Genomic DNA, 14,087 nt, shown 5'->3' with positions numbered 1-14,087 from the left:
ACAATCGGTTGGAAACTTTCCTCGTGTCAGCACGTTGTATGTGTCGCCACTGGGGCCAACCATGTGTGAATGCTCTAAAAAGTTAATCATTTGCATATCACAGCATTTTCTTCCTGTCGGTTAATTTTCGCGTCTGTAGCGCGTCATGTTCTTGGTGTAGCAATTTTAATGGCCAGTAGAGTAGTTTTCAAGTACTAAAATTTAATCTTATGCACTTGTTAATTTTTGTACTTATTAGGGCAAACACAAACAGTTAAAGATATTGACGTCCAAACTGTCCAGAAACTTGTTGTAAATAAGAGAAAATTGTTGCTCTTTTTATCCATAATGTGAATGTTCTAACGCCAACATGTTGACTCTTCAAGCCAGTGCTCCCCATCGTTACAAACATGTCATTAAAATCACAATGTTAATTCAAGAAATTGACAGTGACGTGGCTCCTTAAAGCTATTTGGATTCAGCGCAAGAAATATCACAGGAACAAGGCACTTTCATTAAAAACTTTTATCTGTCGTCGGCTTTCGTAATTGACGAAATGAAGAGTGCATTCAGAGAAATTAACACGACAACAACCATCACCTGAGGCGTTACTGATCCTTCCCAGAAAATAACACTACAATCTTTCCAGTATTGAGGTGTATATTTCTACTGAAAATTCTTGCTATTTACTAATGTCCATTAGACAGGAAAAAAAATATTGCAGCACCTCAAGGATGAAAAGATATAAAAAGTAAGTGAACAACATGCCTCCGCTATTTCGTTCTGGCTAGAAAAGTCACGTTTGAACATTCAGCTAGAAATAGGTAAGCGGAATACGTCGCAGAAGGCAGCAGCTAATGTAATTTGAATTATCCGTCGTTTCATATTTTCTAGTTTTTCCCCTTGGATCTTCAGCAACTTTAGACGAGCTACGTATATACCGCGCACATTGGCGGATTAGCGGCGGAACAGCACCCGTGTTGATATTGATATTCTGTGCACAGCTTTTCCGGCTCGCTGGTTCAAAGAAGACGTTCTCTCGAAAAGTGCCGACTTTCAGAACACGGCTCGGGAGCTAGTTCACCGCAGTGAATACACTAACGCCGCAGCTGGTAGCCAAGCATGAGCTACGATTAGTCTGGCTTCTAGGAACGCCGCGTTTCCCCACAGAAGTCTTTGCGTACTGTTGCACGACAGTCTAGCCGAAAGTGCACTCTTCTGGAAGTTAAGATTTTTTGGTTGCTGACGGATGTAGAGCACTAAAACCAGTGAAGAGTTCGTTTGCACGTCTCTGTATTCATCTTCCAGCAAGGACTGGCTCTTGTCTACAGCACGCACAGAAAATTTCACGCACAGAGGTTAGTTTTTATGAACTTTATACGTTAGCACTTTTTTGCCCGGCTGTCTACTGCATAAAATTTTATCAAACTTCCTACTATTCATGAAGCAGATTCGATAGATGACACAGAGATAAGCAATTTAATATGAGAGATACGAGGCCGCAAATGTCAGGAAATACCCCAAAAGTGCATGACAGATGTTGAACATGTGACGTCGCATCCAAAACAAGGAGATTGTTTTCGAGCACGGCGCGAATGGATAATTGAGCGACGCAATATGCATTCAAGCGAACGGTGCAAATTTCGAACAATTTTTGTAAAATTGATCCGTTGTAAATGTAGAGGTTACGAAATTATTGTCGTTTCTGCAACCAAGCAAAAGCTGTTCTCATTTTGCGCTTCTTCCCTTTTACCTTTCTTTTTTCGTTTAAAGACATTACGTGGTAAAGAAAAAGCAGGTCATTTACAGAAAACCAAGCTGTTCGGAAGCTTGTGCTCATTTACTTGTGGCGCAATACGTTAAGTTCATGTTGTACTATAATAAATCAACAGAGACCACGAGACCTGTAAATAAATTAATACCTCAATGTCAACACATAATCCTCTCACGCAACGTAAAAACAATACTGCCTGCCACATGCAAAAGTCATACTCAGAGCCACATGTGCTGTGGTTGCGCACGTAGTCCAACGTGCTGTGGTCGCTCACGTAGCCCCACGTGCTGTGGTCGCCCACGTAGCCCCACGTGCTGTGGTCGCGCACATAGTTCCACGTGCTGTGGTTGCTCACGTAGACCCACGTGCTGTGGTCGCGCACGTAGCCCCACGTGCTGTGGTCGCTCACGTAACGCCACGTGCTGTGGTCGCGACCGTAGCCCCACGTCCTGTGGTCGCTCACGTGGCCCCACGCGCTGTGGTGGCGCACGTGGCCCCACGCGCTGTGGTCGCTCACGTAGCTCCACGTACTGTGGTCGCTCACGTAGCCCCACGTGCTATGGTCGCGCACGTAGTCCCACGTGCTGTGGTCGCGCACGTAGCTCCACGTGCTGTGGTTGCGCACGCCGCCAAACGTGCTGTGATCGCGCACGTAGCCCCACGTGCTGTGATCGCTCACGTAGCCCCACGTGCTGTCATTGCTCACGTAGCCCCACGTGCTGTGGTAGCGCACGTAGCACCACATGCTGTCATCGCTTACGTAGCCCCACGTGCTGTGGTCGCGCATGTAGCCCCACGTGCTGTGGTCGCTCACGTACACCCACGTGCTGTGGTCGCTCACGTAGCCCCACATGATGTGGTTGCCCCCGTAGCCCCACGTGCTGCGGAAGCGCACGTAGACCCACGTGCTATGGTCGCTCACGTAACCCCACATGCTGTGGTCGCGCACGTAGCCCCACGTCCTGTGGACGCTCACGTAGCCCCACGTACTGTCATCGCTCACGTAGCCCCACGTGCTGTGGTCGCTCGCGTAGCCCCACGTGCTGTGGTCGTGCAAGCAGCCCCACGTGCTGTGGTCACTCCCGTAGCCCACGTGCTGTGGTCGCTCACGTAGCCCCACGTGCTGTGGTCACCCACGTAGCCCCACGTGCTGTGGAAGCGCACGTAGCCCCACGTGCTGTGGTCGCTCACGTAGCACCACGTGCTGTGGTCGCGCACGTAGTCCCACGTGTTGTGGTCACTCACGTAGCCCAACGTGCTGTGGTCGCTCACGTAGCCCCACGTGCAATGGTCGCGAACATAGCCCCACATGCTGTCGTCGCTCACGTAGCCCCACATGCTGTCGTCGCTCATGTAGCCGCACGTGCTGTGGTCGCGGACGTAGTCCGACGTGCTGTGGTTGCTCACGTAGCCCCACGTACTGTGGTCACTCACGTAGCCACACGTGGTGTGGTCGCGCACGTACCCCCACGTGCTGTGGTCGCGCACGTAGCCCCACGTGTTGTGGTTGCTCACGTAGCCCCACGTGCTGTCGTAGTGCACTTAGCCCCACATGCTGTGGTCGCGCACTTAGCCCCACGTGCTGTGGTCGCTCACGAAGCCCTACCTGCGGTAGTCGGGCACGTAGTCCCACGTGATGTTGTTGCGCATGTAACCCCACGCGCTGTGGCGGCGCACATAGCCCCACAGGCTGTGGTCGCTCACATGGCCCCATGCACTGTGGTGGCGCAAGTGACCCCACGCGCTGTGGTCGCTCACATAGCCCCACGTACTGTGGTCGCTCACGTAACCCCACGTGCTGTGGTCGCGCACGTAGCCCCATGTGCTGTGGTCGCGCACGCAGCCCCACGTGCTGCGGTCGCGCACATAGTCCCATGTGCTGTGGTCGCTCACGTAGCCCCACGTGCTATGGTCGCGCTCGTTCCCCCACGTGCTGTGATCGCGCACGCAGATCCACGTGCTGTGGTCGCGCACGTAGTCCCACGTGCTGTGGTTGCTCACGTAGCCCCACGTGTTGTATTCGCTCACGTAGCCCCACGTGCTGTCGTAGCGCACTTAGCCCCACATGCTGTGGTCGCGCATGTAGCCCCACGTGCTGTGGTCGCTCACGTAGACCCACCTGCGTTGGTCGGGCACGTAGTCCAATGTGCTGTGGTCGCTCACGTAGCCCCACCTGCGGTGGTCGGGCACAGAGTCCCACGTGCTGTGGTGGCTCACGTAACCCCACGTGCTGAGGTTGCTCACGTAGTCCCACGTGCTGTGGTCGCTCACGTAGCTCCACTTGCTGTGGTCGCTCACGTAGTCCCACGTGCTGTGGTCGCTCACGTAGACCCACATGCTGTGATCGCGCACGTAGCCTCACGTGCTGTATTCGGTAACGTAGCCCCACCTGCTGTGGACGCTCACGTAGCCCCACGTGCTGTGAGCACGCACGTAGTCCCACGTGTTGTGGTCGCTCACCTAGCCCCAAGTGCTGTGGTCGCGCACGTAGCCACACGTGCATTGGTCGCTCACGTAGTCGCACGTGCTGTGGTCACGCACGTAGTCCCACGATCTGTGGTCGCTCACGTAGCCCTACGTGCTGCGGTTGCACATGTAGTCCCACGTGCTGTGGTTGCTCACATAGCCCCACGTGCTGTGGTCGAGCACGAAGCCCCACGTGCTGTGGTCGCGCACGTAGCCCCACATGCTGTGATCGCTCACGTAGCCCCACGTGCTGTGATCGCTCACGTAGCACCACATGCTGTCATCGCTTACGTAGCCCCACGTGCTGCGGTCGCGCATGTAACCCCACGTGCTGTGGTCGCTCACGTAGACCCACGTGCTGTGGTCGCTCACGTAACCCCACATGCTGTGGTTGCTCACGTAGCCCCACGTGCTGCGGAAGCGCATGTAGCCCCACGTGCTATGGTCGCTTACGTAACCCCACGTGCTGTGGTCGCACACGTAGCCCCACGATCTGTGGTCGCTCACGTAGCCCTACGTGCTGTGGTTGCACATGTAGTCCCACGTGCTGTGGTTGCTCACATAGCCCCACGTGCTGTGGTCGCGCACGTGGCCCCACGCGCTGTGGTCGCTCACGTAGCTCCACGTACTGTGGTCGCTCACGTAGCCCCACATGCTGTGGTCGCGCACGTAGTCCCACGTGCTGTGGTCGCGCACGTAGCTCCACGTGGTGTGGTTGCGCACGCAGCCCCACGTGCTGTGGCCGCTCGCATAGCCCCACGTGCTGTGGTCGCTCACGTAGCCCCACCTGCGTTGGTTGGGCACGTAGTCCAATGTGCTGTGGTCGCTCACGTAGCCCCACCTGCTGTGGTCGGGCACAGAGTCCCACGTGCTGTGGTCGCTCGCGTAGCCCCACGTGCTGTGGTCGTGCAAGCAGCCCCACGTGCTGTGGTCACTCCCGTAGCCCACGTGCTGTGGTCGCTCACGTAGCCCCACGTGCTGTGGTCACCCACGTAGCCCCACGTGCTGTGGAAGCGCACATAGCCCCACGTGCTGTGGTCGCTCACGTAGCACCACGTGCTGTGGTCGCGCACGTAGTCCCACGTGTTGTGGTCACTCACGTAGCCCAACGTGCTGTGGTCGCTCACGTAGCCCCACGTGCAATGGTCGCGAACATAGCCCCACATGCTGTCGTCGCTCACGTAGCCCCACATGCTGTCGTCGCTCATGTAGCCGCACGTGCTGTGGTCGCGGACGTAGTCCCACGTGCTGTGGTTGCTCACGTAGCCCCATGTACTGTGGTCACTCACGTAGCCCCACGTGGTGTGGTCGCGCACGTACCCCCACGTGCTGTGGTCGCGCACGTAGCCCCACGTGTTGTGGTTGCTCACGTAGCCCCACGTGCTGTCGTAGTGCACTTAGCCCCACGTGCTGTGGTCGCGCACTTAGCCCCACGTGCTGTGGTCGCTCACGAAGCCCTACCTGCGGTAGTCGGGCACGTAGTCCCACGTGATGTTGTTGCGCATGTAACCCCACGCGCTGTGGCGGCGCACATAGCCCCACAGGCTGTGGTCGCTCACATGGCCCCATGCACTGTGGTGGCGCAAGTGACCCCACGCGCTGTGGTCGCTCACATAGCCCCACGTACTGTGGTCGCTCACGTAACCCCACGTGCTGTGGTCGCGCACGTAGCCCCATGTGCTGTGGTCGCGCACGCAGCCCCACGTGCTGTGGTCGCGCACGTAGTCCCATGTGCTGTGGTCGCTCACGTAGCCCCACGTGCTATGGTCGCGCTCGTACCCCCACGTGCTGTGATCGCGCACGCAGATCCACGTGCTGTGGTCGCGCACGTAGTCCCACGTGCTGTGGTTGCTCACGTAGCCCCACGTGTTGTATTCGCTCACGTAGCCCCACGTGCTGTCGTAGCGCACTTAGCCCCACATGCTGTGGTCGCGCATGTAGCCCCACGTGCTGTGGTCGCTCACGTAGACCCACCTGCGTTGGTCGGGCACGTAGTCCAATGTGCTGTGGTCGCTCACGTAGCCCCACCTGCGGTGGTCGGGCACAGAGTCCCACGTGCTGTGGTGGCTCACGTAACCCCACGTGCTGAGGTTGCTCACGTAGTCCCACGTGCTGTGATCGCTCACGTAGACCCACATGCTGTGATCGCGCACGTAGCCTCACGTGCTGTATTCGGTAACGTAGCCCCACCTGCTGTGGACGCTCAAGTAGCCCCACGTGCTGTGAGCACGCACGTAGTCCCACGTGTTGTGGTCGCTCACCTAGCCCCAAGTGCTGTGGTTGCGCACGTAGCCACACGTGCATTGGTCGCTCACGTAGTCGCACGTGCTGTGGTCACGCACGTAGTCCCACGATCTGTGGTCGCTCACGTAGCCCTACGTGCTGTGGTTGCACATGTAGTCCCACGTGCTGTGGTTGCTCACATAGCCCCACGTGCTGTGGTCGAGCACGAAGCCCCACGTGCTGTGGTCGCGCACGTAGCCCCACATGCTGTGATCGCTCACGTAGCCCCACGTGCTGTGATCGCTCACGTAGCACCACATGCTGTCATCGCTTACGTAGCCCCACGTGCTGCGGTCTCGCATGTAACCCCACGTGCTGTGGTCGCTCATGTAGACCCACGTGCTGTGGTCGCTCACGTAACCCCACATGCTGTGGTTGCTCACGTAGCCCCACGTGCTGCGGAAGCGCATGTAGCCCCACGTGCTATGGTCGCTCACGTAACCCCACGTGCTGTGGTCGCACACGTAGCCCCACGATCTGTGGTCGCTCACGTAGCCCTACGTGCTGTGGTTGCACATGTAGTCCCACGTGCTGTGGTTGCTCACATAGCCCCACGTGCTGTAATCGCGCACGTGGCCCCACGCGCTGTGGTCGCTCACGTAGCTCCACGTACTGTGGTCGCTCACGTAGCCCCACATGCTGTGGTCGCGCACGTAGTCCCACGTGCTGTGGTCGCGCACGTAGCTCCACGTGGTGTGGTTGCGCACGCAGCCCCACGTGCTGTGGCCGCTCGCGTAGCCCCACGTGCTGTGGTCGCTCACGTAGCCCCACCTGCGTTGGTTGGGCACGTAGTCCAATGTGCTGTGGTCGCTCACGTAGCCCCACCTGCTGTGGTCGGGCACAGAGTCCCACGTGCTGTGGTCGCTCACGTAACCCCATGTGCTGTGGTTGTGCACGAAGCCCCACGTGCTGTGGTCGCTCACATAGCCACACGTGCTGTGGTCGCTCACGTAGTCCCACGTGCTGTGGTCGCTCACGTAGACCCACATAATGTGATCGCGCACGTAGCCTCACGTGCTATGGTCGCTCACGTAGCCCCACCTGCTGTGGACGCTCACGTAGCCCCACGTGCTGTGAGCACGCACGTAGTCCCACGTGTTGTGGTCGCTCACCTAGCCCCAAGTGCTGTGGTCGCGCACGTAGCCCCACGTGCTGTGGTCGCTCACGTAGTCCCATGTGCTGTGGTCGCTCACATAGCTCCACTTGCTGTGGTCGCTCACGTAGGCCCACATGCTGTGGTCGCGCACGTAGCCCCATGTGCTGTGGTCGCTCGCGTAGCCCCACGTGCTGTGGTCAAGCACGTAGCCCCAAGTGCTGTGGTCGCTCACGTAGTCCCACGTGCTCTGGTCGCTGACGTAGACCCACATGCTGTGGTCGCTCACGTAGGCCCACATGCTGTGGTCGCGCAAGTAACCCCATGTGCTGTGGTCGCTCATGTAGCCCCACGTGCTGTGGTCGCTCGCGTAGCCCCACGTGCAGTGGTCGCGCACGTAGCCCCAAGTGCTGTGGTCGCTCACGTAGCCCCACGTGTTGTGGTCGCTCACGTAGCCCCACCTGCGGTGGTCGGGCTCGTAGTCCAACGTGCTGTGGTCCCTCACGTAGCTCCACCTGCGTTGGTCGGGCACGTAGTCCCACGTGCTGTGGTCGCTCACGTAACCCCACGTGCTCTGGTTGCGCACGAAGCCCAATGTGTTGTGGTCGCTCACGTAGCCACACGTGCTGTGTTCGCTCACGTAGTCCCATGTGCTGTGGTCGCTCACGTAGACGCACATGCTGTGATAGCGCACATAGCCTCACATGCTGTGGTTGCTCACGTAGCCCCACGTGCTGTGGTCGCTCACATAGCCCCACGTGCTGTGGTCACACATATAGTCCCACGTGTTGTGGTCGCTCACGTAGCCCCAAGTGCTGTGATCGCGCACGTAGCCCCACGTGCGATGGTCGCTCACGAAGTCGCGCGTGCTGTGTTCGCGCACGTAGTCCCACGTGCTGTGGTCGCTCACGTAGCCCTACGTGCTGTGCTTGCACATGTAGTTCAACGTGCTGTGGTTGCTCACATAGCCCCACGTGCGTTGGTCGCTCACGTAGTCGCACGTGCTGTGGTCGCGCACGTAGCCCACGTGCTGTGATCGCTCACATATCCCCACGTGCTGTGATCGCTTACGTAGCCCCACGTACTGTGGTCGCGCACGTAGCCCCACGTGCTGTGGTCGCTCACGTAGCCCCACGTGTTTTGGTCGCTCAAGTAGCCCCCTGTGCTGTGGTCGCCCACTTAGTCCCACGTGCTGTGGTCACTCACGTATCCCCACGTGCTGTGGTCGCGCTTGTAGCCCCACGTGCTGTGGTCGCTCACGTAGCCCCACGTGCTGTGGTCACTCCCGTAGTCCACGTGCTGTGGTCGCTCACGTAGCCCCAAGTGCTGTGGTCGCTCACGTAGCCCCACGTGCTGTGGAAGCGCACGTAGCCAAACGTGCTGTGTTCGCTCACGTAGCCCCACCTGCTGTGTTCGCTCACGTAGCCCCACGTGCTGTGGTCACCCACGTAGCCCCACGTGCTGTGGAAGCACCCGTAGCCCCACGTGCTGTGGTCGTTCACGTAGCCCCACGTGCTGTGGTCACGCACGTAGTCCCACGTGTTGTGGTCACTCACGTAGCCCAACGTGCTGTGGTCGCTCACGTAGCCCCACGTGCAATGGTCGCGAACATAGCCCCACATGCTGTCGTCGCTCACGTAGCCCCACATGCTGCAGTCGCTCATGTAGCCGCACGGGCTGTGGTCACGCACGTAGTCCCACGTGCTGTGGTTGCTCACGTAGCCCCACGTGCTGTGGTTGTGCACGTAGCCGCACTAGCTGTGGTCACGCACATAGCCTCACGTGCTGTGGTCGCACACGTAGCCCCATGTGCTGTGGTCGAGCACGTAGCCCCACGTGCTGGGATCGCTCACGTAGCCCCACGTGCTGTCATTGCTTACGTAGCCCGACGTGCTGTGGTCGCGCACTTAGCCCCACGTGTTGTGGTCGCTCACGTAGCCCCACCTGCGGTGGTCGGGCACGTAGTCCCACGTGCTGTTGTCGCGCACGTAGCCCCACGCGCTGTGGTGGCGCACGTAGCCCACGTGCAGTGATCGCTCACGTAGCCCCACGTGCTGTGATTGCTTACGTAGCCCCACGTGCTGTGGTCGCTCACGTAGCCCCACATGTTTTGGTCGGTCAAGTAGCCCCCTGTGCTGTGGTCGTGCACTTAGTCCCACGTGCTGTGGTCACTCACGTATACCCCACGCGCTGTGGTCGCGCTTGTAGCCCCAATGCTGTGGTCGCTCACGTAGTCCCACGTGCTGTAGTCGCTCACGTAGTCCCATGTGCTGTGGTCGCTCACGTAGCCCCACGTGCTGTGGTCGCGCACGTAGTCCCAAGTGCTGTGGTCGCTCACGTAGCCCCACGTGCTATGGTCGCGCACGTACCCCCACGTGCTGTGGTCGCTCACGTAGCCCCACCTGCGGTGGTCAGGCACGTAGTCCCACGTGCTGTAGTCCCTCACGTAGCCCCACGTGCTGTGGTCGCTCACGTAGCCCCACGTGCTGTGGTCACTCCCGTAGTCCACGTGCTGTGGTCGCTCACGTAGCCACAAGTGATGTGGTCGCTCACGTAGCCCCACGTGCTGTGGAAGCGCATGTAGCTCCACGTGCTGTGGTCGCTCACGTAGCCCCACGTGCTGTGGTCACTCCCGTAGTCCACGTGCTGTGGTCGCTCACGTAGCCCCAAGTGATGTGGTCGCTCACGTAGCCCCACGTGCTGTGGCCGCGCACACCGCCTCACGTGCTGACGTTGCGCACTTAGCCACACGTGCTGTGGTCGCGCACGTAGCCCGACGTGCTGTGGTCGTGCACGTAGCCCCATGTGCTGTGGGCGCGCACACCGCCCCACGTGCTGTGGTTGCTCACGTAGCCCCACGTGCTGTGGTCGAGCACGTAGTTCCACGTGTTGTGGTCGCTCACATAGCCCAACGTGCTGTGGTCGCTCACGTAGCCCCACGTGCTGTGGTCGCGCATGTAGCACCACGTTCTGTGGTCGCTCACGTAGTCGCCTGTGCTGTGGTCGCGCACGTACTCCCACGTGCTGTAATCGCTCACGTAGCCCCACGTGCTGTGATCGCTTACGTAGCCCAACGTGCTGTGGTAGCGCACGTAGCCCCACGCGCTGTGGACACTCACGTAGCCCCATGTGCTGCGGTCTCTCACGTAAACCCACATGCTGTGGTCGCGCACGTAGCCCCACGTGCTGTGGTCGCTCACGTAGCCCCACCTGCGGTGGTCGGGCACGTATTCCAACGTGCTATGGTCGCTCACGTAGCCCCACCTGCGCTGGTCGGGCACGTAGCCCCACGTGCTGTGGTCGCTCTCGTAACCCCACGTGCTGTGGTTGCGCACGAAGAACCACGTGCTGTGGTCGCTCACGTAGCCAAACGTGCTGTGGTCGCTCACGTAGACCCACGTGCTGTGGTTGCTCACGTATACCCACATGCTGTGATCACGCACGTAGCCTCACGTGCTGTGGTCGCTCACGTAGCCCCATCTGCTGTGGTCGCTCACGTAGCCCCACGTGCTGTGGTCACGCACGTAGTCCCACGTGCTGTGGTCGCTCACATAGCCCCACGTACTGTGGTCGCTCACGTAGTCCCACGTGCTGTGGTTGCTCACGTAGTCCCACGTGCTGTGGTCGCTCACGTAGCTCCACTTGCTGTGGTCGCTCACGTAGGCCCACATGCTGTGGTCGCGCACGTAGCCCCATGTGCTGTGGTCGCTCGCGTAGCCCCACGTGCTGTGGTCAAGCACGTAGCCCCAAGGGCTGTGGTCGCTCACGTAGTCCCACGTGCTCTGGTCGCTCACGTAGACCCACATGCTGTGGTCGCGCACGTGGCCCCATGTGCTGTGGTCGCTCGCGTAGCCCCACATGCTGTGGTCGCTCACGTTGCCCCAAGTGCTGTGGTCGCGCACGTAGCCCCACGTGCGTTGGTCGCTCATGTTGTCGCACGTGCTGTCGTCGCGCACGTAGTCCCACGTTCTGTGGTCGCTCACGTAGCCCTACGTGCTGTGGTTGCACATGAAGTCCCACGTGCTGTGGTTGCTCACATACCCCCCCCTCCTGTGGTCGCGCACGTAGCCCCACGTGCTGTGGTCGCGCACGTAGCCCCACGTGCTGTGATCGCTCACGTAGCCCCACGTGCTGTGATCGCTTACGTAGCCCCATGTGCTGTGGTCGCGCACGTAGCCCCACGTGCTGTGGTCGCTCACGTAGCCCCACGTGTTTTGGTCGCCCAAGTAGCCCCCTGTGCTGTGGTCTCCCACTTAGTCCCACGTGCTGTGGTCACTCACGTATCCCCACGTGCTGTGGTCCCGCTTGTAGCCCCACGTGCTGTGGTCACTCACGTAGCCCCACGTGCTGTGGTCACTCCCGTAGTCCATGTGCTGTGGTCGCTCAAGTAGCCCCAAGTGCTGTGGTCGCTCACGTAGCCCCACGTGCTGTGGAAGCGCACGTAGCCAAACGTGCTGTGTTTGCTCACGTAGCCCCACCTGCTGTGGTCGCTCACGTAGCCCCACGTGCTGTGGTCACCCATGTAGCCCCACGTGCTGTGGAAGCACCCGTCGCCCCACGTGCTGTGAATGCTCACGTAGCCCCACGCGCTGTGGTCGCGCTTGTAGCCCCACGTGTTGTGGTCGCTCACGTAGCCCCACGTGCTGTGGTCACTCCCGTAGTCCACGTGCTGTGGTCGCTCACGTAGCCCCAAATGCTGTGGAAGTGCACGTAGCTCCACGTGCTGTGGTCGCTCACGTAGCCCCACGTGCTGTGATCGCTCACGTAGCCCCACGTGCTATGGTCGCACACGTAGTCCCACGTGTTGTGGTCGCTCACGTAGCCCCACGTGCTATCGTCGCGCACTTAGCACCACGTGCTGTGGTCACGCACGTAGTCCCACGTGTTGTGGTCACTCACGTAGCCCCACGTGCTGACGTTGCGCACTTAGCCACACGTGCTGTGGTCACGCACGTAGCCCGACGTGCTGTGGTCTTGCACGTAGCCCCACGTGCTGTGGGCGCGCACACCGCCCCACGTGCTGTGGTTGCTCACATAGCCCCACGTGCTGTGGTCGAGCACGTAGTCCCACGTGTTGTGGTCGCTCACATAGCCCAACATGCTGTGGTCGCTCACGTATCCCCACGTGCTGTGGTCGCGCATGTAGCACCACGTTATGTGGTCGCTCACGTAGCCGCCTGTGCTGTGGTCGCGCACGTAGTCCCACGTGCTGTAATCGCTCACGTAGCCCCACGTGCTGTGATCGCTTACGTAGCCCAACGTGCTGTGGTCGCGCACGTAGCCCCACGCGCTGTGGACACTCAAGTAGCCCCACGTGCTGTGGTCGCTCACGTAAACCCACATGCTGTGGTCGTGCACGTAGCCCCACGTGCTGTGGTCGCTCACGTAGCCCCACCTGCGGTGGTCGGGCACGTAGTCCAACGTGCTATGGTCGCTCATGTAGCCCCACCTGCGCTGGTCGGGCACGTAGTCCCACGTGCTATGGTCGCTCTCGTAACCCCACGTGCTGTGGTTGCGCACGAAGAACCACGTGCTGTGGTCGCTCACGTAGCCACACGTGCTGTGGTCGTTCACGTAGACCCACGTGCTGTGGTTGCTCACGTATACCCACATGCTGTGATCACGCACGTAGCCTCACGTGCTGTGGTCGCTCACGTAGCCCCATCTGCTGTGGTCGCTCACGTAGCCCCACATGCTGTGGTCACGCACGTAGTCCCACTGTGCTGTGGTCGCTCACATAGCCCCACGTGCTGTGGTCGTGCACGTAGCCCCACGTGCTGTGGTCGCTCACGTAGCCCCACCTGCGGTGGTCGGGCACGTAGTCCAACGTGCTATGGTCGCTCATGTAGCCCCACCTGCGCTGGTCGGGCACATAGTCCCACGTGCTATGGTCGCTCTCGTAACCCCACGTGCTGTGGTTGCGCACGTAGACCCACATGCTGTGGTCGCTCACTTAGCCCCACGTGTTTTGGTCGCTCAAGTAGCCCCCTCTCCTGTGGTCGCGCACTTAGACCCACGTGCTGTGGTCACTCACGTATCCCCACATGCTGTGGTCGCGCTTGTAGCCCCACGTGCTGTGGTCGCTCACATAGCCCCACGTGCTGTGGTCGCTCACGTAGACCCACGTGCTGTGGTCGCTCACGTAGTCCCATGTGCTGTGATCGCTTACGTAGCCCCAAGTGCTGTGGTCGCAAACATAGCCACATGTGCTGTGGTCGCGCACGTAGCCCCACGTGCTGTGGTCGCGCACGTAGCCCCACGTGCTGTGATCGCTCACGTAGCCCCACTTGCTGTGATCGCTTACGTAGCCCCACGTGCTGTGGTCGCGCATGTAGCCCCACGTGCTGTGGTCGCTCACGTAGCCCCATGTGTTTTGGTCGCTCAAGTAGCCCCCTGTGCTGTGGTCCCGCACTTAGTCCCATGTGCTGTGGTCTCTCACGTATCCCCACGTGCTGTGGTCGCGCTTGTAGCCCCACGTGCTGTGGTCACTCA

The 14,087-nt window shown here is 59.8% G+C and overlaps 2 protein-coding genes across 2 annotated transcripts; both read right to left on the bottom strand.

Annotated features, from left to right (window-relative positions):
• Nucleotides 1-4,732: 4,732 nt before the first annotated feature.
• Nucleotides 4,733-6,357, bottom strand: LOC126278802 (uncharacterized). Its single transcript, XM_049979076.1, has 4 exons — nucleotides 6,194-6,357; nucleotides 5,681-6,115; nucleotides 5,266-5,602; nucleotides 4,733-5,197 (listed from the first exon to the last, which is right to left on the bottom strand). Exons 1-4 carry the CDS (start codon nucleotides 6,355-6,357, stop codon nucleotides 4,733-4,735), a joined length of 1,401 nt encoding a protein of 466 aa, XP_049835033.1.
• Nucleotides 6,358-11,925: 5,568 nt separating this feature from the next.
• Nucleotides 11,926-13,208, bottom strand: LOC126278801 (uncharacterized). The gene is made up of 2 exons (XM_049979074.1): nucleotides 12,549-13,208; nucleotides 11,926-12,372 (listed from the first exon to the last, which is right to left on the bottom strand). The coding sequence occupies exons 1-2, from the start codon at nucleotides 13,206-13,208 to the stop codon at nucleotides 11,926-11,928; spliced, it is 1,107 nt and encodes a 368-aa protein (XP_049835031.1).
• Between the last annotated feature and the right edge of the window lie 879 nt (nucleotides 13,209-14,087).

This window comes from Schistocerca gregaria, chromosome 6 (assembly GCF_023897955.1).
Source record: "Schistocerca gregaria isolate iqSchGreg1 chromosome 6, iqSchGreg1.2, whole genome shotgun sequence".
Classification (NCBI taxonomy): domain Eukaryota; kingdom Metazoa; phylum Arthropoda; class Insecta; order Orthoptera; family Acrididae; genus Schistocerca; species Schistocerca gregaria.
Note: the sequence above shows the minus strand (reverse complement) of the source record. Positions and strands in the feature narration are given on the sequence as shown.

Bases quoted from the DNA above. Each gene is read 5' to 3' on its own strand.
- LOC126278802 (XM_049979076.1), bottom strand. From the start codon at position 6,357: ATGTGGGTCTACGTGAGCGATCACAGCACGTGGGACTACGTGAGCAAC. The intron at 5,603-5,680 runs GTAGGGCTTCGT...GCACTACGACAG, and splicing joins TACGTGCCCGACTACCGCAG to CACGTGGGGCTACGTGAGCA. The intron at 5,198-5,265 runs GTGAGCGACCAC...GGGTGACCACAG, and splicing joins ACCACAGCACGTGGTGCTAC to CACGTGGGGCTACGTGAGCG.
- LOC126278801 (XM_049979074.1), bottom strand. From the start codon at position 13,208: ATGTGGGTATACGTGAGCAACCACAGCACGTGGGTCTACGTGAACGAC. The intron at 12,373-12,548 runs GTGCGTGACCAC...GTGCGACCATAG, and splicing joins ACCACAGCACGTCGGGCTAC to CACGTGGGGCTACGTGAGCG.